Source organism: Cygnus olor, chromosome 3 (genome assembly GCF_009769625.2).
Source record: "Cygnus olor isolate bCygOlo1 chromosome 3, bCygOlo1.pri.v2, whole genome shotgun sequence".
NCBI lineage: Eukaryota > Metazoa > Chordata > Aves > Anseriformes > Anatidae > Cygnus > Cygnus olor.
In genome coordinates, this window is record NC_049171.1 from 21,532,796 (window position 1) to 21,559,773 (window position 26,978).

At 40.3% G+C, this 26,978-nt stretch overlaps 1 protein-coding gene across 3 annotated transcripts in view; it reads right to left on the reverse strand.

The window, feature by feature from the left end:
* ERICH1 (glutamate rich 1) overlaps nt 1-26,978 on the reverse strand; it is a 100,747-nt gene that overhangs the window by 5,261 nt on the left and 68,508 nt on the right. The window contains exons 6-7 of one of the 3 annotated variants that reach the window (XR_005818297.1): nt 25,029-25,210; nt 14,642-17,011 (exon numbers count right to left, since the gene is read on the reverse strand). Coding sequence is in view for 1 of the 3 variants with exons in the window: in XM_040552008.1 (XP_040407942.1) it covers nt 25,137-25,210 (74 nt within the window). In the remaining 2 variants the exon portion in view is untranslated. Of the gene's footprint in view, nt 1-14,641; nt 17,012-24,092; nt 25,211-26,978 lie in introns of those variants that run through there. The other 2 variants (XR_005818296.1, XM_040552008.1) reach the window with 2 other exon arrangements.

A 26,978-nucleotide genomic window follows, 5' to 3' on the forward strand; every position in this document is an offset into this window, starting at 1 on the left:
TGATGCTGTTTTATTCTGAGGCTCTGCTTTGCAGGCAGATCTTATTTTTCTTGTGCTGCACCACATTTATACCATACAAACTCTCTTGGCATCAGTGAAGTTATGTCTCATCCATAAAAAAGGTAATTGAGTTGTACTAGTCCTGTAGCATCAATCTAAATACTAAAAGATTGGGAAACTGCTAATCTGGGCCTTTTTTTAACATGCATTTGTAAAATGACTCTTGCTAAACCTTAACTGCTGTATACTTCAGCTATAGGAAATACTGTATTAATGGGAAACAGTTGGCATAAAATTTGGAGCCAGCTGAAATTCATGGAAAGAATTCTTCCTGATTTGGGTTCACATTATCCTAACAGAAGAAACCACTGAAACACAGCCTAGTAGTAAATACAAGTTACTGTGCTCATACAAACAAGTTTGGGGTTAAAATCAATACTGGAAAAAGGCAAAAGTTTTTTTTTTTTTTCTTGTTATTGTTTCTCAGAGTACTCCACATGCTAACTTTTCTGTACAAACAGAAAATCACCTAGGATCGCTGCCTGGAGCATGCTGCTAGAGCCCCTGAGTTTGCATTCTTTTGGAAATACACAGAATACTGATTTTTTTCCTTTATATTTCCTGTCTGGCTCATATTCAGAGCAAGAGATAGTTATTGCAGTATCAAAATTTCAGTAGCTTCAAAAATGTACTACTGACAATTTTTGTAATTGTGTGTGTGATTCTTTCAGTTCAGAGGATGGCAGCGGAAAGAAGAGGGGAGCTTCCTGGGGCGTGGCATTCAGGAAAGGAGAGCTTCCCAAGCAAGCATCTTTGTGCTGAAAAAATAAAAGGGAACGGAACCAGTATGTCTTGCATGCCACAGCTGTCTTTAAAAGTGATTTCCTGGCCATGCTCAGCACAGTTAAACTGACGAAATTTTCTTGTAATTGCAGGTGTTACCAAAATCTCTATGACTTTCCTGACAACTCTAAAAGAATCACATACACAAGTCATTTCTGGAGACTTTGAGCAAAAGTCTGCCTCAGTTCCTTTGAAATCAGGACCCTGATTTAAGGAAGGTTTTGTAGCCCACACCGAGCCTTTGACCATTCTGATAGGCGTGCCTCAAATATTAAGGATGACATTACACTGTAATCATTTCTGGACTTGTTGCTTTCCGTATGTGCCCCAGAGTTGGTTAGCTTCTTTCACACACAGCTGCTTCTCCCATCATCCTGAATTAACAATCATCCTGCTGTTGTCTCTTAAAACCGGGCTCAACTTTCCTGGGTTTTGTTGCTGTCTGTGCTCTGGTCAGCGATTCCTGTTTTCCAGCTCATTTTCCCATCTACTTTCCAGTATATTTACTTTTGTCCCCAAGAACAGGAATCTTTTTCAACATTTCCCTCTACATCAATATTTCAAATTTAGCGCCAGAAAATTCTCTTCAAAAGAGAAACTTGTGCTGCTTTCATCTGGTGGTTTGGGCTTGCCATTGCAGCCCCTTATAGCTGCTGGTTTGTGGCACTTGGGAGAATCTGGATGGTAGGTGACTCTAAGCCATATAGCCATCCATTGCATACTTTTTTTTTCCCCACTGTGCTTTGTTGTATCTTAAACAGAACAGAAAAGCATAGAAACACAGAATGGTTTGGGTTGGAAGAGACTTTAAAGATAATCTCATTCCAACCCCCCTGCCATGGGCAGGGATACCTCCCACCAGACCAGGTTGCCCAAAGCCCCATCCAGCCTGGCCTTGGACACCTCCAGGGATGGGGCATCCACAGCTCCTCTGGCAGCCTGTGCCAGTGCCTCCTCACATCTTTAGCCGTCATGAAGCAGAGGGAGAGAGGAGTGAGGCAAGCTGGCACGGTGCAAGAGCTGGGAGCACAGGCATCGTCAGCTGGTGAGAGCAGCTTTTCACATTTGTGTGGCAGCCCAGACTGCAGAGCTGCAGCCAGACGTGGGTGCTCTGCAAAGGATGCTGAGTCAGGTTCACCTGCACGAGGACCTATCAGTGGGGTCTGCAGCTGCTGCCATACCCCAAGTCTAACATGGAGAGAGTTACTCCTGGTCAAGAACAGAAACCAAAGAAGAAAGGGGAGGGAGAAGAAGAGAGGAGATAAAAATGGGGAAAAGGGAAAGCTCAGTGGCCAGTAGGAAGATAAGTGATGGTGCTCCCCAGGCGAGCAGCCTTCCCAGGGCTCCCCTCCAGCACTGCAGGGTCCCCCCATAACACTCCTGAAGAAATAACACGGGTTTCTTTGGGACCTGCTCAAACTCTTGGTGGCAGTGATCACAAGGACCCACTGCAGCCAAGTTAATGGCTTCGCTGGGGCAAGGACCATGAGGCCCAGGAGGGGAACACCCTGCCTCTGGGCCCTGGGGGACCCTGCCTGGGTGGTCGGGGTGATGGGCACCCCGCTGCCAGGGGAAGGAAGGTGCACACCTGCACACAGGAGGCTGTCGGCAACACAAAGACACCCAAGGCACTGTGCAATGTGGTGGTAAGTGTGCCTGCTTGTGGGCATCAGTTATTTGTGATCTGCCATATGCTCAAGTGACTGAAGCCAATGTCTCTTAGCAGCTGTCGCTCCTCCTACATGATAAAGACAAAGACTGTTTGCAGGACATCCCCCATGTGCAGTTCCATTTTTGATCAATAAACTGGTTTAAAGCAATATTCTCTGCTGGCTTTGGGGGTCATTGAGCTTGCTTTACACTAGGTCTTCAAAACTGATAGAGGTGCAGCATTGTACAAGAGAATTCTCCATAAAGCAAATACAATTTTTATTCTATACCTGGACAACAATAGCAAACTGCATCATTTTGAAGTCATAATTTTGAAAGTAATTATGATATTTAACTGAAGAAGTACTTTCCAAATTTACCATCCTTAGACAGGCCAGGGAAGGAGTATGTCCAGTATTCTGAACTTACAGATGACTTCAACTCTATGTGCAGGATGGGAGTACCACACAATACTGTCTGTGCAAACAAATTAAACAAACCATATGAATGAAACAAACCAGCAAATCTTTCTCTATACACAACCATATGAAAAATGTGGGGCTTTTTGTACATAAACAGTCCTTAGATCTGAGAGTACTTCCTCACAAATCATTACATGCGATATTTAAAAATGAAAGGTAAGCTAACAGGAATTTTGCCTAAAACAGATGTAACTTGAAACACCAGCTCTTCAGCAGCAACAGGTTTGGGCACCATCAGCTCATAGAAGAAAGACATGGTCCTGCCCCAAAGAGCCTACAATCCACGTGGAAGCAGATGGATGCCAACAGATGGAGGAGCACTGAGAAACAAAGAGAATATAGCGCTTGGCACGGGAGGCAATGTTCTCAGCTCACTCACAGTCAGATTGTTTCCAAATTTTTGTAGGCGTTGCAGCAAAGTACAGTGTTAAGGAGGGATCTGAAGGTGGTTAATGAATTTTAAGATGATGAGACAGGCAAGGAACAAGAACAATGTTAGTCATATTGTTGCATTACACAGGAATATCTTTGTGGGGCACAAAATTAGAGAGCTGTATTGAAGCGTGCTGCTGGCGGAAGTAGGAAATGCTGTCAATAAAAGAGGACTGGAACACTGTGTGGATGAGCGGAGGCATAGATTGACATTGCAAATAGTACAGTCCTCAAAGTCATCTAAGGTTATGGATAGACAGTAGCAAGAGACTGTGTTGTTGAGGCTTATGGAGTTACCAATGAAGTAGCTTAAACTACTCATTATTTCATGCTGAGAATTGACTAGTTCACTTCCCACAGCTCCAGTGTGAAGTGGTTACTCCTGTATTTGCAGCCAGCCTACCCACATTGCTTTGATGACATTGAGGGACAGAATAATAGAAACAGACAAAAATTTAACAGCAAAAAAAACACACATAATACCAGAAAATCAAGTTAATTTCTGCTATGGAGAAAGGAGAACTTCTGCTGTGAAAGAAAATTGTATGTTAGAAATTACTGCAGACTGTATTTGTTAGAAAGTGCATTAAAAAAAAAAAGGAAGAAAAAAAAGAATTGGATGCATATTTTCTCAAAAGAACTCTATGAGCCCTTACTGTGATGCAATTGTGGAAATAGGAAAAGTGATCTTGGCATTTTTTTTTAAAGTATTTCCAAAGTAAAGATAGGTGAGCATTGCTGTCACCGGCAGTAGCACAGACATAGCACAAAGGCACTAGCACAACTCCTCTGGCATGTGGTTCTGGCCACTCAGGGCTAGATTCCTCCCCCCTAACTTTAGACCTGCACAGTGTAGATGGCTGCCTCTGAACTAGTTGCTGTAAACCACCAATGTAATTTGCCTATTTTAGACATTTATGTTGAAAAGGCAAAGAAGTGATGATGGATAATACAGTGAGATAATACAGCCAGCTCAGATGCAGACATCAATAACATAAACACAGTCACATGGATTGCACTCCATTGATTAGAACAAGAGAATTCAAAGAAACCTGGTACGAGGAAGGGTTACAAAGATGACTATTGCATATGAAAAGCATAAATCACCAGAAGTAGTTATAAAAAATTGTCTTGTTCAACCTTGCAGAATGAACACCGGAATGGATAAAATTGCTTCTTATAAATACGAAGGGGAACAAATACCAGAGAAAGGGAACTCCTGCTTAGGCCAAAGGTTAATACTGCACGCACAAACAACTCCAGCCATGAAGAGATCTATTATGAAAATAAGGCGACTTCTGATGTAGAGTGGGTTTCTGAAACTTTGCAAAAGAGAAAGCAGATGAAATAGTTTTAACGTGTAACTTAGCCTTTCTTCTGTGTCTCTAGATCTTATGCTATTGCATGGAAACTTCATCACATAGTGTAACGGTTGACAAAGCAGGTGCATGAATTCGTAGTAGACACCTGATTCCTTATTAGCTGTTTTAAATCACAGACACCAAGGGCTATATGACAAGAAGTAGATTCTTTGGAACAGTGCTACTCCTATTGTAGTGCCTGGTAGTAAAGAGCTGACAGTTTTATGGCACTGTAAAAGCATTCAGAGAAATTACTCTTAGACTCCTAATAACACAAGACATAGTAATGAAATGACTCATCCTCATTCCTCTTTATATTACATTGAACTTTTACAGCACAGCATTCAATTGAAACAGTCCAGGTGGGGCTCCATGTACCGCTGTACTTAACTGCCTTCCTACTACACCTTGTAAACTGCTGTTCTCCAGGAATTTCCTAGGTGCTTGTTGCTACTGTAGGAAAAACAGCTTTATTTTTAAGTTTTCTGCCTGATACCTGTGAGAGTTTGGAAGGAAGAAAACTGCTTCTTTACTTATATTTGTGACAGGCAGCTGTCAAGGATTAAATGCCTGCACATCCTGTCACTACTCAGAGAAGATGGAGACTTTCTTAGTCTCATTTAGTGTTAGTCTTTGAATGTGGAAGGTCTTTGAGATCCACCCTTTCTCAAAAGGTCAGTACAAGAATGCTATTGAAGTTCTCCTTGTGGTGGTTTGACCCTGCTGGGCATACGAACTCCACCACAACCGCTCTCTCACTCCCCCTCCTCAAAGGAAGAAGGGGAGAAAATACCGTGGAAAGGGCTCAAGGGTTGAGATAAAGACAGGGAGATCGCTCAACAATTATTGTCATGGACAAAACAGACTCCATGTAGGGAGATTAGCTGTCCTTCCCGAACTGACCCTGTGTGGGCTACACTTTTTCGCACACTGCCTAACAGTTTTATGTTTTTATGTCATTGCCTCAGCTGCGGCCAGTTACATGTCCATTTGGAGCTCGCTGGAGCTGGCTCTGATCTGACATGGCTCAGCTGCTGGGCTCTGCTCACAGAGGCCACCCTTGCAGCGCCGCCCCCTAACCCAACCTTGCCATGTAAACCCAATACACTCCTTTAGGCTTTTCAAGGTTGGCATGTAATCCATACACTGCCACATCTGACATGTGACTTTCAAGAGCATGAAGAACTGATAGTCTATGTCTATACTGTCTTTGGTAGGATCATGAGAAAGCACCGTGGTCAGGCTCACATGGATGCTGGCAAAGCTTCAGGGTTCCTAAGGAGTATGGACTCCATTTGTACGGCATATTGTCCAGAGAGACAGCTGTGCTACAATCCTTTGCATCTTGAGAATCCAAATTCTCCTGCTACATCATCCTTTGTGCCTTCTCTGCTCCATAAACATTGACCATATCAGCAGACTGGTCATGAAGATCAATCCACCCTCTTTTGGCTCTCTCTTGCTGCTGCTTTGGAATATTGAACCACAAAGAATCATCCCAAAGGGCTATTCCAACACATGGGAAGGGATAAGGTGATCCATTAAAGGATTCTCAGAGCATAGGATCACCAAACGTTTCCTCTCCTCTAGGATACTGAAGAAAGGTGACTTTGTCCTCGAACAGCGCTTTTTACCTTAGTTCCCAGCTACTGGATAGAGTCAATAGCTCAGGCCCACCTCCCCTCACTCAGTACAGGTATTCAAAGAGGGAAAGCAACACTGAGGCTTATGGAGTGGCCCACTACACATGGAGAAGCCATCTCATAAGAAGGATGGCATTTAAGGGCCTGCACGAGGAGGTATACAATATGATCTGATGTGCAAGTATAGCAATTTTGGGGGCCCCATCTCCCTTGTCCCAGCAGACAGCTATTGCCCTACAGAACATTGCCAGTCCTGACTGTTACTGATCCATGTGTGATCAGTTTGGGTAAATAAACCCATTGCCTGCTTTTCTGTAGCTAAGGTGTACAATAGGGCAGATATGTTTATTCCTTTTACAACTGAAAATCAGAAAGACCTAACCAAAATAAAATAAAATAAAAACCCTGAAACAAATAAAAACAAACCAAACCAAACCAACCAACCAAACAATGCAACTAAAGGGCAGAGGCAACACTTGGGGTCTTGCAGGTCTGAAGACCTTAATGGCAACTAGCACATTTCAACACGCTCACACCAACTACTGGCAACTCTGATGTCTGGTTCCACCTTAATGATTTGTACAACTTTCCAGGAACTGTAGATTGAACTGCAACAGAAAACTGGGCTAGCAGATATGGGCAAGGTGAGGAGAGGGTAGAAGCTTGTCCGCTTCTGCTGTGCAAGTGACGTTGCACCACAAGTACTTCCCTGTTGTGTCTTTTGCTTTAAAGCCACTTCTGGAATGTGGGTTGAGTATTTAAAACTCAGAGTGGAATAATGACTGTCTTTTTTAAGCAACAGCTTTATGCCTTGCTGCTTCTGAGCTAGGCTCAGGAATCAGCCAGCACAACATGATACCAGAGATGCTGGACCACTGCACACTGTTCTCATTGGCCTGGGAATTACCTCAGGTGAATATTGGCGGAAAGATTTATCCACATCCATTACTTGGGGAAGGTCCATATCTAGCAGGCAGTGAACAGACTTCCAGTGGAGGTCCCAGATAACCCTGGAAATAGTTGGTAATAGAGCTTCAATGCACTGTCTTGCAGCAGTCCCAGCATTCAGATCACACGCCAACTACTTCAGCAAGGAGGTGCAATGGAAGCACACACAACGCAATCCTGTCAGTTTGTGAAGAAGGTGGATGTAATCATAGACCATAATGTCATATTCTAACTATTGTGTCACTGTTGTTCTGCCCAGGGAAGCTTATGGCAGACCTGTGGATATATCTGGATACAGAACACTTACAAGACACATCATTACTCAAGAGCACATCCAATCCTGTGACTGTGCCAATTACCTGCTATTAATCCAAGGTGGTATGTTATTTGTTGCTCTAAAGGAGTGACATATAATGGCTGCTATTTGGCAAAGAAACAAGGCATTAGGCTCTTTCTTGTGAAGAGCCTGCAATTTCCCTTTCACTTAGAAGAGATGGAACAAAGAGAGGTGAGCTCCTTAAGGAACAAGACATGTCCCCTCAACACTGGTCTCCTTCCCATAGCCCACTAGATTCCATCTACATCAAGACACCCACCAGACATTGGCTCCTGTGCCAGGCTGAACATGTGTTCCTGGCTAGCCAGTCCTCAGTGGGTGTTTTGCACTGTGAGAATCAATATGAGAAATCGCTGCGATGAGAACTCTTCGTGTTGTGTCTTCTGCTGCTGATGAGATAAAGAGCTTGACTGTCAGACTGCATGGTCTCACAGACATCCCTCATTCCATCTGCAGAGAGTCCCAGATGATGAGAGGCTCCATCACAGTGTCCCAGGTATCTTCTGCAGCTTGATACACAGTGAACAGCTATACAGACCTGCTGGGTTGTTACTTACCCAATACATATATACACACAACCTAAAGACTTTTGAATTTGAACCATTTGTATGAAGCTGGACAGATCATTCCCAGCAGTTCTATATTGCTGCTGTAAAATTTTCTCAACAGTAATTCAGTGCATAAGAGCAGGTGCCTGTGCAGCTATTGAACAGGGTTCTTTCTCCCCTTCTTCCTCTACATCCCACACTGAAACATATATGCCAGATCTTCCCAGTGAATCCCACAAATGAGAAATCTTAAGAAATAGCCTTCTGACATGTAATTCTGGAAGTGCAGGCATCTGAGTATGGCAGTTGAGGATAGAAGGCCATGAGATCTCCTGTGATGCCTGACAATGACTGGGAGGCTTGTGAAGAACTGTCATATTTTATGTATGAGAAAAACCCTAATGTACAGTACCCTGTCACCTGTAACTTGCTTTTCTCTTTAGCTAGGGACATTTTTGATTTGTCTCAGAGCAGAGCCACATCATGGAAAAACATATGCAGTAAGAAAGTTTGAGGTACCAGGACTCTGGAATGGAAAAGGGTTCATTCTAAGAAGATAATATGGATATATTCAAAGCACGACCATAATTTTTGTTCTAATTCTGAAGTACTGATTTACAACAGAAGTACACAACTCCAGTCAATCATTTCACTGGTACATTTCTGTTCTTTTCAAGCAAATTTTTCAGATACTCAAAATGTGTGGGTTAGTATATTCCATATGGTTTTATAAATTGTGAGTCATAAATCCTACAACGATGGTTTGCTATTTTTTTTTTCCCAAACTAAAACTTTAGGGTTTACACTTCAAGGCACCTGATCTACGTGCTAAAGCCTCAATAATCTTCTTTTTGGAAGGGCTAGAACTTGTTCTACATGTGATCACAGTAAAAATGAACCTGGAGTTATTAACAAAATGCAGAATTTTATACAGATTTACCCTTACTGCATAAAGAAATGTGTATGAACATCAAGAAGTTCTAAACTACTCATCCGAAGTTTTTCTTAGTGGTCTGATAAGAAAGTTACTTACACTTGGTGATTATGGATATCTAGATCTGTAACATCCACAGACAGTTTCTAATTTGGAAAATGTAAAGGATTTGATCCATCATTGTAGATATAAAAGCCTGAACATATACTGCTGTATGCTGCAAGTTTCCACTGCACAGGCTAATGAATTAGTCCACCTAGAATACAAAAGGTCTGTAAATTGTCCTGTAAGACTTCAAACTACGATATAGTAAGACATAATAAATTACTGGAGCCTTCCAAGTATGATGGAAAATGCTTCAAAACTATAAACTACATTACATTGTTTTAGTGGGAACTTTTCTCATTGAATTTCTGTTCTTGCACACTTTCTGACACATCCCCTTGTTTTGTTTCCTTGTAATTCCCTCACATTGCCGATTACATACGGTTCCCATCCATTACTATCTGTATTACTATTTAAAAGTTCTAATCCCTTAATACGACTTCTATTATTTCTGGAATGTCATCGTGCCGGCACAGTTGTGGTACTTAGCATGATTGGTGATCTATTTTTAGGCCTAATCCCGAGTAAAGGTACATTTCTTATGCTGTGAACTCTCTAGCTGAACCCTAGAAGATTCTTTCATCAGGTTCAGCAGAGTGAAAAACAACCTATGCAGGAAATAAAGCATGAAAAATTCATTAATCAAAAGAGTAGCATTTCTATAATGTTTATTTTTTCATTAGGCAGTCTTTATTCTGATTAAGTGTTGTGGCTGTCTGACTGTGAGGCCAAGCAGAAATGATTAAAACAGAATTTAAATTACCTAGGAGCGGAAAGCAAAACAAGAGGGGAACAGTAGTGAACATCTGCACTTAAGCATGACACCCTGGACTTAGCACTGACTTCTCTCTTCAGAGACTGCATCTCCCACATCACAAGACTAAGAGATCACTAGGACCAGATGGTATTCACCTAAGGGCTCTAAACCAACTGAAGGATGAAATGACACAAATGTTAACTGCGGTGTGTAACATCTCAGAGAATTGTTTCAGTATCAGAGGCCTGCTAAAATGGTGGTAAAACAGCAAATTGTTACAAAAGGTTCCAGGGGTGATCTGAGGAACTACAGACAGCTAGCTGGTCGAGGGAAGTGACTGTCCCGCTCTGCTCTGTGCTAGGGCGGCCTCACCTTTAGCACTGTGTGCAGTTTTGTGTATTGCAGTATAAAAAAGGACATTAGAGAGTGTCCAAAGGAGGGCAACAAAGATGGTGAAGGGTCTAGAGGGCATGATGTATGAGGGGCAGCTGAAATCCCTTGGTTTGTTCAGCCCAGAGCAGAGCAGGCTGAGGGGAGGCCTCATGGCGGCCTGCAGCTCCCTCACGAGGGGAGCCGAGGGGCAGGCGCTGAGCTCTGCTCTCTGGGGACAGCGACAGGACCCGAGGGAACGGCATGGAGCTGGGACAGGGGAGGGTCAGGGTGGGTGTGAGGGAAAGGTTCTTCACCCAGAGGGTGGTTGGGCACTGGGACAGGCTCCCCAGGGCAGTGGTCATGACACCAAGCCTGCTGGAGTTCAAGAAGTGTTTGGACAACGCTCTCAGACATATGACCTGATTTTGGGGTTGTCCTTTGGAGACCCAGGAGTTGGACTCAATGATCCTTGTAGGCCTGCCAGAGTTTGGACAACACTCTTAGACATATGGTTTGATTTTTAGGTAGTCCTGCATAGAGCCAAGAGTTGTGAGTCCCTTCCAACTTGGCATATTCTATATTTCTATGATTCTATGAGACCAGCTAACCTGATGTCCTCGTTCGGCAAATCAGTAATAACCATTGCAAGGAACAGAACGAGCAGACACATGGAAAAATGCATTGGGCAACAGTGCATGAAGCTTCATGGGAAGGGAAGAGACATACTTCATAAGCCTATTATTAATTTTTATTTTTATTTTTATTTTTATTTTTGGAGGAATTGGCAAATAAATGGTCAAGGTGTACTAAACTGGATTTTTAAAAATTGAAAAAAAAATCTCATAAATGGAAGTCTCATGGGCTATGAAGATCCTCATTTGTATGAATAAGCAATTAAAAGACACTAAAGAAAAGGTAGGAATGCAAGCGTTCCCACTGGAAGGAAATCACCAATGCAATCCCATGGGACTTTGTGCCGGGATCTGTGCTGCTCAGCAAAGTCCTAAATGACCTGAAAAAGGTGATGAATAATGGGGGAACAGAGACTGCTGATTCCACTATGTTTATTACAGAGACAAAAATTGAAAGCTGACTGTGCAGAGCTGCAGAAGCACACTTTGATCATGAACAACTTGTGATAAAATGGCAGATGAAATTCTATATAGGGTATGGCAAAGGTGTGCATATAGCTATGTAGGCTGATTATGATCATTCAGGAATGAAATAGCATTTCTATGAAAATGTCAGCTCAGTAACCAGTAAGGGTCAAAAAAGCAACCAATTATTTGGAAAAGACTACAGAACAAATCAAAGAACACTTCAAAAATATGCGGTGAACCTGTATTTTTAATAACATGGGCAGTTTTGGTTCTCCATCTCCAAAAGGATGACGCAGAGTTGAAAAAGATACAGGAATGTGCAAAAAGTATATAATCAAAAGTAAGAAAAGTTTCTCTATGAAGAATGTGTAAACAGGACTCTTCAAGTTAGATGTGTCCTTTTACTCTTCTCTTTCCTGCTTATTTTTTCCTACATCTTCCTCTACTTCTCATGTTCCTACCAACATTTCTGTAGCCTTCTCAGACATTCAGAAAAATAATTTTTTTTTGAATATGGACTGGATTTTCTTTCCTTACCCTGAGTTCAAGGGAAGGGTTTCTCTAATCTTCCTGTACTCCTCCAAGGGAGGAATTGCATAAGGATTAACATCCCCCTCACATACAAAGGAAAAAAAGTATTCCTTTGAGATTTTTATCTCCTTCTTGCACCATAACCTTGTCAACAAGATTTTTACTGACTATCAGATGTTGATTTCTCTAGTTTCAAGGCTGATGGGCTGCTTTCAATGCAGTGCTGTCCTGTGAATTAGGAGCTGCTGTGCCACACTGTCTCACTCTGAAGGTAATTGCAGAGCTTACTGCAAACTCCTTCCATTTTACAGCACTCAGAAATATCAGTTCCAGCCAACTGCTCCTCCCTGATAGGTAGGTGGTATTACCAGCTAGGCATAGTTCAGTCACTTATGGGAAATCTGTGTTAATTTTATTTGGAAACTGGAGTAAAGGCACTGCAATAGCCAGGGGGTGCAAATACCCTGGCTGCTTCAACTTAAAATTTAGCTCTGACCAACTTTTGACTCCAGTGGAAAACTCACTCTAGCTTGAGAGACATATTCAGGGAGTCCCACTCATTTAAGCCAAAGACAGGCATTGAATTAATGAGAAAGGCAATGCTTCAATCCTTGGCTCACATCGTTTCAAAGACCAGTGCGTGGTTTGGTCCAGGAGGAACAGGACCGATGGGCTGCAGGCTATCCTTCAGATAAGTTCCATGAAGACTTTCTTTGAGATACAAATCAATTAATTGCTACACATTTATTTTTTTTTTTAATTTTTACACAAAAGTCCTTTCCTACCAGAGATTGCTTTTTAAACTCATCTATAGGAAGTGTTCAAGGGATATAGATTATGCAGAATCCTCCTTTGCTTGGTTCCCTACCATCTGAAGCACTGACCTTGGTTAGCTTAGTGTATTTTTGTGAACATTAAAAGCTCAGTGGAAGGCTACTCTCAGTGTGGCAATGTGAAGGAAAAAAAAAAAAAAAGCCAGTCATTATAAAAATGCAAAGCACAACCAAGGGAGTGTGCTTTAATTTCAGACAGACAGCTGTAAAATTGCTTAGTAAAGATGGTTAGAAATTTCTGTTTGCATTTCTTCCCAATTGCAATGCAGAGGTGAATGGCTGTGTACTGATAGAGCCATCTGTCTTGTGGGTGCCTGGAGGAAGCCTCTGCACCAAAGCAATACTGCCAGTTTTACAGTTAACATCCTGGTGCACAATACTCTTGAGCTGAGAGTTGAGTTTCCACCGCGTGAGGGCATTGTGCAGAACAGAATACTCGGCTGAAATGACTCTTGCTCACAAGCACATGCTGCTAGATTGGGAAAAGGAATAAATATTCCTGAAGGGCATAGCCGCAATGCAAGCACACAGTTTCATGCACTGAGATAACATCTAGGTCCACGAACTCAGATTTGAACCCAGAAAGGAAAAAGGACAGAAACGGTGTGTACAATGCCTTTATTGGGTAGGCTTTCAGGTGACTTGCTTATCCTGGACATGCACAGAGAATGACAAAAAATGTAGGGATTCAGAAAAAAGAAGGTGACAGACTAGCCTAGTTTGTATTTCTAACTGCTAGTTTTATTCTTTTGTTAGTACTATAGGGTTCTTTTCAAACTTCTTTGGTTGGCTTCACAGAAAATCCTATTTAAGAGACTGCTGTACAAAGCATCAGTAATTTCTAGGTAACAGTAATTCTGATGATTTGGATCAGCCTTGGACAACTGGATAGGCATTAAGGTTGATAAAGAGGACCCTCAGTTATTCAAAAGACTAACAATCCTCTTAGAGGTATTTCCTCAATACCAGCTCAGGTTCATGACTTTTATGTGCCAAGTTTCCCACCAGTCCCATCTGAAAGTGCAAGCCTGAGGAAATTCACAAGGGTGCTGTTAAGCACAGCGCACAACAGCTCTGTGAGCCACCATCACACTCTACATGGGAAAAACCACAACCACACGTGCATAGCCCCATCTCTCCTTTCCTCCTGCTCACATCACCTTGGTAAGTCATCGTTGCCAGTTGCTTCCCAGGACCTTGCCATGTTCAGATTCTCATCATGTGGTACCTGCCAGGCAGCGAGACCGCTTTTCGCTCTGTGAAACGGGGCCTTACACATCCTGTGGGGCAAGGCCTTGCTAAGTATGGAGAAAGTGGAGTAGGCTTCTCGAAACACAACAGTCAGCTAAGTATTTGTACCTCAGGTACCCTGACAAGGACACCTGAAATGTTCTTGGCTTGATGTTTAACTTCGACAGCTTTTGCTTATGCATGAGGGAATCAGATTGAAAGAATGTTTCCAGGACATATTGACAGAAACACTGCTTTTTGTTCCCTAGAAATTTTATGGGAGAGTTAAAAAAACATTTTGGAACCCTAAAAGACATGTTCTGTGTTAGCACAGAGACAGAATTTGGGAGCAGTAGGCTGTATACTACTTGTTTGTATGAGGGGTTTATACAGCCACAGGTCAGATTCTGGCTGGGGCAATTAGACTTTCCTCAAGTAAAGCTGCAGAACTGCATTCACCAGCTTTATTCACGCAAAGAGAAGAAATCAATATATTGCTCTGAATATCTCTTATCTTTGGCTGTTTTTTTTTTTCCAGTTTCTGGTACAAAACATTTAATTCTGCCTTCTAACTGCAGGCTCCTGCAGCTGGTGCTGGGGTGGTACGAGTTATAAGTTGTTTCCTTTCATGTTTAGTGCTGGTGCTAATTGGCCTTACTGTGACTTTGCTGGTTGCTGTGCTGCTATGCTGTTATTACTCCGCTGTGTTTCCACTGTGCAGCTTTGGGGCCAGCCTGTGATACAGCCTTGACTAAAGGGAGCCACGAGGGTGATGAACCATTGCACTGAAGTGGGAATCCCACAGGCAGCTCAATCTCGTATAAGGATCTTCCTGAGTATTTGCTCCTGCATCCTTCTGGCCTGTGACAGCTCTGGACAGAGTAACTGGGATTTCTCTATGCTGTTTCTAGCTCCAGCAGAAAATGTTAATGCAGCCCGCATTTTGATTCATGATACCAATTGCCTCTCCTCTGCAACTGGGCATTCCATGAGCAGTAGAAGCTGGGAGATAAGACGTTAGATGAATGTCTCTGATGAATCCTCACACTGGTGTCCAACAATCGATGAGGGTGTAGACAATGTTTAGGTAGTTAATGCTAACACTGAGAGTTAAAGGTCTGTGCTATGTCCCCGGAAATCTGCTCAGAGAACTGCTTCTGTAAAAACTTGAAAATTTTTATGCCCCACTATAAAACTATGAATGCTACTTCCCACGCAAATTTCTAAGTCTCAAATCATATTTTTCATCAGTAGATAATGTGCTTTTTGCAGGGATCTTCCCTCAATTACCAGCTGCAACACAACCAATAATATATACACTAGACACCATCATGGGATTGTCTTGTTGAACACAGAGAATACTGGAATCACAACAGCGCATTGCATTTTGGTGACAGAACTAAAGTTATGGATCACATATCGCAGGAAGAGAAACAGCTACAAAATTTCCTTTGATGTTTAAAAACAAGGGATCTTTCAGAATAAACGTTCTTAACTAACACAAACCATTCCCTGCAGAGCAGCAAATTCAAAATAAACACATAAGACGAAGTTGAAAGGCTATTTAAGTGAACACTTTTCACGTATTCTGCTTCCCCTTAAACATACTTTAAAAACAAAGACTTACATATTTTTGTAATGTGTCTTTAGTTTGGACTCTTATCCTTACCTATAAAAAAATAACACTTGCTCTTGCAGAAAAATGAAGAAACACTTGTTGGGAGCATCAGTCATTACACATTGTGCTATTTAGACTCCTGTGGAGTTACCCAGTGCCACATGACTTTCTGATCAAAAGAAAAAAAGCGTACAAGACAATAAAGTGCATGTTAAATACATTAGAAATCAGTTGGTCTGTGTTCAGTTTTCAAAAAGAAGGAAGAAATACGGCATCGTGACTGGATTATGTTATTTCTCTTTGGATCCCATAAAGAGTTGTACTAGATTCAACACTGTTCAGAATTTTTTATTAATGATCTGTAAGAAAACATAATCATTGCTGGTAAAATTTGCAGATGACACCAAGATTATCAGATAGTAGGCATTAATGAAAGCAGTACAGGCACACAAAGCAATCTATCATTTACTAATTTAGACACAGTCAAAGAAAATTAATGTTGATATGACGACACAAAAGGTCAGACACTTGATATGACCACAAAAAGGTCAGAACAAGAAGGACAGAACCAGGGACTTTATCCTAGAAAGCAATAAATTTCAAGATGGGTACTTGTCTAGCATGGCAAATAATTCAACATGGACTCTCTACACAATCCTATGGCAAAAAGTGGATATAAACAATGGAGAAAGTTGGCACTGCTGAGATTTTAAATGAAATTCTGTGTGCAGTTCACACACACTTGTTCTCTAAGTGATGTAAAAAAAAAGGAGACAATGTGGAAGAGAGCCATAAAAATGATTTGAAGACCGTAGAAAATGCCTTAAAGCAAGTAATTTAAAGAGACAATCCTCTCAGGTTACCAAAAAGGAGGTTGCCTTGTAGCTTGATTACAGTGTTCAAATGCTTTTACAGACAAAATACTGGCTAGTGAGGGACTATTTTAATCTAGTGTAGAAAAGCATACCAAGAACTAATGGTTGAAAGTTAAATCTAGACAAATTCAAATAAAAAATAACACAGGTTTCTAACGGTGAGAGTGACTGGGTACTGAAATAAATGACCAAGGAGGCTAAGTCTTCATTTCTTGATGTCTTTAAATCAAGCTTGCCTGTCTCTGCACAAGACTTCCTTTAGCCAAAAAAACAAATTGTGCTTTTGTCAGAGTCAAGTTACTGGTCTCCACCCTGAAGTAAAAGGAAAATTTATGGCCTGATATGCAGATGGGGTCATAGAAGATAATCTCCTGTCCTTTTCAGCCTTAACCTCCATCAATCTATCAATTTACTGAGAGAATGCAAAGAAAAAAACTCCCTGAGTGACTTTTGCCATCTGTATAACAATGTGATTCATAGCAGACTGTAAATCACCCGGTAATAAGTATATGTCAGAAACTATCAAGATTAATATATTCTCGCAATGCCTTCTAATTTAGAAGTTTAGAGTTATTTAATATTTTACACATTAATTTTATACTGGGTAATTGAATTAATGTGGAAGGGTTAAGCAGACGGGCTAATGAAACACTGTGCCATGTACTTAGCTTAATGTGGTTGGAAAAATCGATGCACTTTGGTCTGTCAGTTAGCAATCAGAGATTTAATTGAATAACATGTCAAGTATTTTAAACTGTTTACCAATGTAAATAGAATCCAGCACTATAGTGATGGTAATAAGCTAAGGTGCTTTCTCTGAATTCCAATCAGATTTGAACATGACCTTCATTTTCAGCTCCTACCATGTCAGATTCAGATCAAACAGCTAACAGATCAAGCAGCTATCATTACGTCTACAGAGCTTGGCGATTACTCCTATGATTTGACTCCATATTTGCATCGGTTCACTCTCTAAAACACAGGTAATGGGTAACCAGTTTGCTTTAGGCCACCTTGTGCATGAGTGCATAAAGGGAAGGAGAGGAAAAGGAGAAGTCCCTCATCAGCATGCACTGGGTGAGTTCTAAGCACAGCTGTACACAGCTCTTTCTCTTCTCCCTTTTACCACCTCTGGACACTGGCTTCCCAGCAGAAGGTGTGAAAGCAGCAAGGAGAGGGGTCATGGCCCCATCCAAGCTGAAGGAGCTTGCCACTACCAGACCAGCACCTGGAGCAGGTGATGCTTTAGTAATGCAAAATGTACCCTCCTGTCTCTTTCTCAGTTGCAGTGAGTGCATTTTTTTCAACAAGATCCAGGTGCCTGCACCGTAGATGTTTCCATCTGACCTGCTTGTTTATGCTCCCATAACAGCCAACATAAAGGCGTAAGTTCTTCTCTCTGTACCACTGTTCTCATCCTAAAATAGATGTCTAGAAGCAATCAGTTATACCAGGCTGTACAGGTATCTATTTCATCCAGTGATTTTAAAGGTTCTCAGATGGAAACATCTACACTGCAGAAATCAGAAGTTAGGAGAAATGAATCCCAGCCTGCAAGCCTCCAAGCTCTCCTTAGGAAGATGAACGCTGCCTCCAATGTGTACATGGTGGAGTACCTAGTCCTTGCTTCAGTAGACAGATCACCTGTGCTGTATAAAATGATTATGCCATTTTTAACCATCAGCACCCCTGCTTACAAAATCTTCCAGCATATTATTTATAATAATTTACCCAAGCACACTGCCACCTGAGATGTAATAGCATTGTGTTGGGTGCTGTACAAATTCACGATCCCTGTGTCAAATTGCTGCTAGTTTAAGAAAAAACAGATGAGAAAATAGGCAGATTGATGTGGGAGTATACAGATACAATAAGGCAACATTAGTCATCACAGTAGGCAGTTGTCTTAGCACACTACTGACCTAGCTGCTGCCGAGCTTTTGAGCAGCATTATGGCAAAGGACAGTTTTAAAGAAGGCAAGGAAGAAGACAGAAAGACTGCTCTGTAGAGGCCTGTGGAGAAAAAGCACACAAGTGTTAATCTGAAAACGTAACAAATGGGTGATGGAAACTAGTACCAGAGGCTGAGGATGGAGGAACCATCTGTGCACTGAGGGACTGAGGAGACTGGCAAAGACCTTGAAAGAGAAGAAAAGCAGCCTCTAGTTGACGCAACCTATAGCAGCCTACAGTTGATGTAACAGAAAAGAAGGAATTAAACCACAGATTCATTCCTTCTCTATTTTTGTGCAGTCCTCTTCAATCTTAGATAACACTTTTTTTTTTAAAATGCACCCTAAAATGGGATGTAACAATGTAAAAGAGAACTACAGCTCGCTTATGTATTTTACAAATGTATATAGTTCATTAAGCTGAACACAGACTATTAATTCTACAAAGTTAAGCACTCAACTTGGAGAATGTCCTTATTAAAACTGTACATCTGGCCTTTACTGACTGTGGAGCATTTATACTGTTTTCGAATAATACATAAAATATACAGTTCTTCCCTAGATCTTTAGATGTAGGAAACATACACAGCATTTCTAAATTTCTCTTTTTTCTTGATATGTATGTAGTGTGTGTTTCTGCCATGGCTTTGTTCAGCGTATATTTGGCAGTTTAAAAATATAAATCTTCTTCATTTAAGAAAACGTATTAAAAATCGTGAAATACTCAGACATTATAACTATCCTATTCAAAAAAATATTACTTAGATGCAGTGTGGAGAACCAAGTAGTTAACAATGAAGCTAAATTAACTACACAAGCATATGCAATGCAGCCCTCCTTACGTACAACCTAGGGTTGAAGCAATTAACCACAAAATCTACTTAACTACAACCTGAGGTTGGCCTAAATATCAGCATTTTTCCAATCTTACAGTTTTTTTTTTTCTTTTTTTTTTTCACTACTACTCTATTGTTGATACACAGCATACCATACAAGTCTGATACACATGACTTTTCATTCTACTTCTGTGGACTGTTTTTATGATATACCAGATACTACTGAGTGAAGTATGTTTTCTTCAAAGACAGCTTAACAATTTTCTGCTTTCATGCTGCCACTCACCACTTTTTTCCTTCCATGGCTTTTTTTGAAAGGCTTTTTTTCAACATGGCATTTCAGAGATTCAGCCCACGGAGCAGCACCCCCCTGCACTGGTGCAGGGGAGAAAAGCCAGCTGCCACAGAAAACACTTTAGGGAATTTATAACCCCACAAGATTGCAAAGTGCTATAAAAATACTGCACCATTTAAGAAACAGTAAAACTCTATAGCAATAGGGACTGCTCCCCATATTAACTTATCCACAAAAGAGAAGAATTAGGGCCTTAAAGGCAATTTTGAGAATAAACCATGTATTTATATATAGCAATAATGGCTTTGGACTCATACTCTTGCATACAAGCAGTGACCAGATATTCACTACTGCAGAGGCTCAAAACTACTTCATCCTGTTTTCTTTGTACATGGAGTAGGGAAGGGACCGGCATCTACTCAGAGCCCGTCTTTGTCTTCTCTTCCACCATGCTGCTATTTCTCCCTTGCTATGTAATGTTCAATTATGCAAACTAGAAAATTAACTCTTGAATCCACACGTAGGCTGCTTTCTAGTTGATCCTCAATTTTTTCCTACCCTTGGAGTCTAAGTTTTAAAAACCAAAATGTAAAAGTTATATCTTCTCAGAAATCTGAAATATGCTGATAATAGTGTATGCAGAGTTTATTCTGAAATTCTCTGATGCAAAGTTTACCACAAAAATGCCTCAAAAATTCCACAATATTGCATGTTCAATAGACTGAATGATGTGCAAGAAGCAAAACTTCAAGTCTGTCTCCTGTGTCATTTATAGGTTTAGCATGAGGATTGAAAGCAATAAATGCTTCATTTCTATGTTGAAGGAGCCATGTATAGTGGAATGTAAAAACACACTGTGTTTACTGATGGATATTAATTTACAGTTTTCAGTTTTCATATTCTGGATGTGTTGGTTATAAACCTGTTTGAGTAAACAATAAAAGGTATAGGAGAATCAGCATCACTTCTTTTAGAGGAGCACAGAAAAGTGACTACGCATTAAAATTCTGGTGTGTGAAATCTTTTTTACTGCAAATAGAGTGTTAAAAATTGAACCGAATAATGCTTCCCTCCCGTCATTTTTAGTACATTGCCTAACTGATACTATTAGAGGATGGGTAATGTCCTTTTCTTTTGCTTTTAAACTAGATCTTTCTACTATGTACTTTCACATGTTGCTTTAAAGTGTCCTTCTGCATCTTACAGTTGAGTACACCATTGTTTGGTGTGTTTGTTTCAGAAACAAGTACACTTGTGTGACTGCATTTATCTCCAATGACGATCTACAACGTATCTGCTTGGATTTGGTCCTATTTTCTAAACTCTCAGACATCTCAGATGTTACTTTATCCTCTGCTCTTTATAATCTTTGTTAGTGGTAGGTTTGATAAGCATAAGATTCAGCTCATATCACAGGTCATTTACAAAGACATCAGATATCACTGCCTCTAAGTTGCTATGCTCTGAAATGTTTCCCAAGCTAGCTTTGTTAGGACCTGTTCATTTCTGCACTAAATATAAGGCTTATACAGTGGTTGAAGTGAAAGGAAAAAAGAGAGACTGAACGCAGTCTTTTCTCCATTATTGCCCCACTCAAGCAAAGAACATTTTTGATTTAAGAAATTTTATTCACATTCTGGGATTAGACTGCTGATAGTACAAAATATTCCTGATTAGCAAAGATACCCATATCTGTTCCTCTGTATGCAGCTATTTGAAATTCAGCTTAATTAATAAATCATTTTAATAGTATGAGAAGTAGCTAAGCATTGAAACAGAAATAATAAAGAGAAATTCTTAATGCAGAATTCTGTTATACTAAGGATGGCGTTCCACAATTAAATTATTTTACCACCTCTTTGAAAGGTCCTACCCACAATGAAAACAATTATAAAGTTAAGGTCCTATTATAATAAAATTGCCCAATAAACTGCAAAAGTAACTAAAAAGCAAAATAATATTTCATCCCAGAAAACATGTTTATGTAAAATCTGGGAAACTGACCACTAGCCTACTCTCAGTTAATGTGTAATTTTTTCCCACCTATTGTACATGTCACGTATATACATATAAAACACGTTTCTACATCATCAAAAATGTATTTCTTTTGGGAATCCTAGCTTCTCCCAGTCCATAAATAACCCACAACCCTCAGCACTGTGTATAATTAATTCTAGGAAGGCAACAAATAGATAGGAAGTAACTGGAACATGACCCTATCTAACTACAGTATGTACAGGGACTTGTATGGGCTACCAACAGCATAGAAAGTTTTTGAAGTTTTTCTTACTATGAGTAAGAACTAAGGGACTTTCTGCACTGTTTCTTTTCCTCGTATGTTTGGGTAATAGCAACCCTTTTCTTGACATACACGGGTTAAAAAAGACGATATAGAAACTGCTTATGCAGCAACAAAATCCATTACCTTACGTGAAAATAACATTACTAAGGTTACAAAGCCAATCTGTAAGGGTATGTGGAATGTTCATTCATGTCAGATCAAGGACCTTTTCACTTCAAAGGGAATCATAAGTAACAGAGAGAGCAATAAACAAAACCCACAGCAAGCAATAACAGAGATTATAGTAAGGACTAAAGCTCTCCAGTCTCTAATTGATAGTCCATTAAGAAACTACAGGCATAGGTCTGGAGATCACCAATCTGGACTTTGTAACATAAGAAGGGGTAAAAAGATAAACTGGGTTATGGATACACAGGGAGGGCCCGTGGGACAATGCATAACTTATTAAGGAACGTTTAGGAGAAAGGCTAAAACAGAGAAAAAGGGGGAATGGGGAGGAAAAAGGGGAGAATAGAGAGGAGAAAGGCTAAAAGGGGCCAGTCACATGTAAGCAGCCACAAGTCAGATCAGTTATCTAACTGAACCCTGCCCCTGATCACCACAGTCCATCCCATTTTCTAACTAATCCTTTTAAACTGTCTTTCCATGTAAATCTCATTCTCTGTCCCCTGCATGAGTGCTGCAAATTCCAGATACCCTCCAATGCAGAAGCTAGAGCAAGTGAACTAAGAACCAGCAACTGGAGACAGACCTTGGGTGACAGCAGCCTCCACGTCTGTGGTGCCAGCCACTGGACTGAGCGAGGGTCTCAGCACCAGAAACAGGGGGGAACCATATTTTTATTTTCTCCTAGTCTGATTTGTGTGTCTTTGTACATGTACAAAGCTTCAAGCTGGACTACTCAGTGAGTAGGAGGCTCAGGGTCTGGGCAGAGAGGCCAAGGCCAGGCTGATACCTGAAGGATCTGAGTGCTTGTGTGACAAGTGTGAAGGTGTGCATCTGTTGGATGGAGTGTGTCAGGCTGGACTAGCTGAGGAGTGGGAGACCCAAAGAGCAGTTGAGAGGGCCCAGGATTCAGGCAGGGATATCAGACAGGCTGAGTGCCTGTGCTGATATTTGAGGGATCTGCTAACATGAGTATGCCTGTGCATCTAGAAAGTGAAGGCCTGTGTGTTTTCACCAGTGAGCTTTGGTCATAATAGGGCAGAGAAGATGGTTGTCTGTACTTAGGTTTTATGTGAGGCTTGGCAGGGTTACACATGCATGTTGTTAAAGACAGTGCCCTGACTGTGGCAGTCTGTCAGTCAGTCACTGTTGTCTGCGTACACGTGTGTATGTGCACGTCTGTCTCCCTGGGATATGTGCTATGCCTCACTACAGGCTGAACTTGGAAACACGAGAGCTGCAGTTGCATCCATCAGTGTGGGACGGAGGGACATCCAGGTCTCTAGGAGCACCAGGCTGGGCTCCAGCAGACAAGGAGCAGGAACCAAATCCCCAGGTCCTGGAGCCCACCAAAGGTAGCAGCCTTATAGCATCCCTTAGCATAGTCCTTCAAGTATCAGGAAACACAGGAATTACAGTTGTTTGCACAGTCCTAATTCTACCTGTTTTGGACTCGTGTTTTATGATACTGTCTTTAATTACACAGTTTCATTTTATTTTTTCATTTTCACTGTACGGGATAGATGATGTTTACCTAAAGAGCTGCTATATACCCTTTTTGTGCGGTTATGAGGCCTCACTTACTGCACAGTATTCAAACCTCAATCTGAGGATGAGGTGGTTAATTTCCTGTGGGGTCTGGCAATAGGATACCTAGGTGCTCACATTCAAGTGATACTTTCTTCATTCTCCAGCTGTGGGACTGAGGCTCACAGCAGCTCAGTGAAAAACCACAGCTACAATTCAGTGCTTGTGTTAGCAAGTCAGGAACTTTAAAACAGGGAATATGCTATTAGTTTCCTGTGTGCGAGGTCTGGTTTAGATATCTCTCCTAGCAGATACAAACCTAACTCAAGTTCTCTAGGGCTCACACACCTGACTTAGCCATAACACCATTTTTTCTGCACCTGCTATCCTTTGGCATGAGCCTTCTATTTTTTTTAAACTAACGAGAATGAGGTATGGTTGTATATACGAGAGTATCACTAAAACAGTGCATTGCAATAGGATATACCAGGCAATATAATAAAAATTCAAAACAAAAAACATGCAATATTTATACAGTACTTGCCAGTAATATATCTCCAAGCACATGTTGGCAGAGATAAATATGTTGCCCCCATCGTACTGATGAGGAAACTAACACACTAGGACATGAAATGGCTTCTCCTGTATCACCTATCAGGTGAATGACTCAGCTGAGAGAAGAGTCCCTCGCTTACAAAGCACTTTTTTTCAGGATTCAAAATCATTTTACAACTATGCCATGGATATTATTTATTATATCATCTACACAAAGTTAAATGCAGGTGCAGAAGGACTGCACAGTAATCAGTAGGAGAATCCAGTCCTGTAGTTCTGCAGTCAGTGAAGCCCACAAAATTGTAACACAATTGAATTGTTCTGAAAATGCCATTAAAGTTCCTGTATAATTCCAAAGAGTACCTACATGATGTAGGTGTAGAAATCTATCGACTTCCATAATTTATCAGTTTATTCAGCAAAAATACAGTCCTCAGATGCATTTTTGCTTCAATTTAATAAATATAAAAATACATATAAAAATACAATATTTCTATGTTTCAGGTAGACAGATATATATCACACATAAACCAGAAAAGTCAAGATATAAAACTTCCAGAAAGGAACTATCAATTAATACAGATAAAAATTACTATACCTCTTAAACAAAATACTTGATACAAACTTAATCATTTTAGATAAGGCCCATATCCCAAAGTGAAATATACATACTCATCCAGCTGAAGATTCAGGCCATACAGCATATTTATAATTCTTGACCAAGAACAAAAATCATATGTAGTTGTACCCTGTTTATTGTCTTCTGGAGTTAGTAACAATGAAAAATATTAAATTACCTGAAGGTGTAGAACATATATTGACACTGTTCTTCCTGAATAATTGCTACTTGTTTAAGAGCTTGTATATTAAATTTTAACCCTGCACATATGGACACAGGCAAGGCTTTATTTCCTGTTCCTCACAGGAAGGATATCTGTAATCCAGTAGTGAAACAGAGTAATGACTGTCTTGGTATGATCTGAAACAAAGAAAGAATATTTATCCTGAAATATCTCAATAAAATTTCTGAACATTAAAGAAAAACAGTTATGTGAACATCTGTTTCCATTTGATATCAGCATTTCTATAAAAACAATACAGACATTGGAGCTTGAATGCTAATATATATGAATTCCTAGATAAACAGGTGCATTTTCTTGTAAGAGGTCAGTTATTTGTATGAGATACAATTTTGGTTCTTTATTTTTGAATGCTTCATTTATTATGGTTCATTAATTCAGAAAAAAATATTTAAATGATATGATCATATGGGTAACACTAAAAGAGTCCGATCTTCTCCATTTCTTTCTTTCTGGAGTGTAATTTCACACATTATTATTTACATTACAGTAGCACCTAGCAGTCCCGGTTGAGAATAAGTCTTCTTGTATTAAATCACGTCTAGACAGCTGTATTAAAGCCCCCACATTCCTGTCTTAATTCAAGGTTTATCTATTTAACTTTATTTATTTTTAATGATAGGAATTTCTATGGTACTTATCACATAATATCACATTTAAGATGATTCTATAATGTTATGCTAATATAGCTTTCACGTTTAATTTCCTTTTCTTTGAATGCTCATTAAAAAAAAAAAAAAAGTTAAATTTTATCATTTTAGGGCTTCTGTGTATCCGTATTGGTGCACAGTAATTCTATTACTTCTGGTTTGTGAAATGTATCCCCCCCCCAAAGGAGACATATATAAAGGACAAATCTCCAAAAAATTACAGTTAAAAGAAGCTTCTAGCTCATTGGCGAGTGATAATTTCCTAGGCAACACAGGAAGAGTATATTTGAGACCTGATACTAACCAACAAAGGAAAAATGTTAGTAGATAATGGAAAGAAGATGAGTAGAAACCGAATGAGTTCATAAATTAGGAGCTAATGACATATTTTTTAAAATTAGGTGATCACCTATGCTTTAATAATTCATGTGAAATCAGAATTAAGTAGCCCTCATTTCAAAGCTATCGTTTCCACCCAGCAAATGGAGCATTACTTCCAGGTACAGCTCTTTGCTTTTGCCCACTGCAGTATGCAGGATCACGAAGGCATCTGGCCACCTGGTTTCTGACAGACCAGCAAAGCTCCCATCACTAGAAATGTGTGTCTGTTTGACTTGTTAAGCTTTCTGTTCCCTGCATTTAGAGAAGACTGTAGGTGGAGCTACGTGTTTTCATCAAGGACTACAAAATAAAGGGAAGTAGCAATAGGACATCGTTCCTTTTTTAAAACCTGAGAACAACGAAACTTTAGCTAACCATTTGCAAACAAAATTTGTTGACCACCATCAATTTTGCATGATCACTGAAGTTAAGTACAAGGTAACTATTCAGATGCTCTGCAGTCTCCCATTTAACAGGTGATGTCTAGACAGATCAACCAGTATCTCTTAATCATAGAGATTCTTGCTCTTTTCAAGTATGTTTTTTCTCTTGGATGAAGGGCTAAAGATAATACATAACTGTTGATCATCTCTCTGTTTCAACCTCTTTAGCAATTTACTCTTCCTGAAGAAGTTTTCCGACCCACCACCAACCTTCTTATACCTTTCTTTGACATGGCAAATAGTGAGATCTAAGAGCTGAAGATAAAACAGAAACTTTTATTTTATTTCATTGTTGCTTTCTTCTTTTGGCTGAACCATGTTTCCAAATCTGAATAATGTGCTAGGATGCGTGAAGGAAGTTCCAAAGCATGCTCTTGATGCAGTGGTTTTACAGCTTGCGGCCTTCTGAAGAC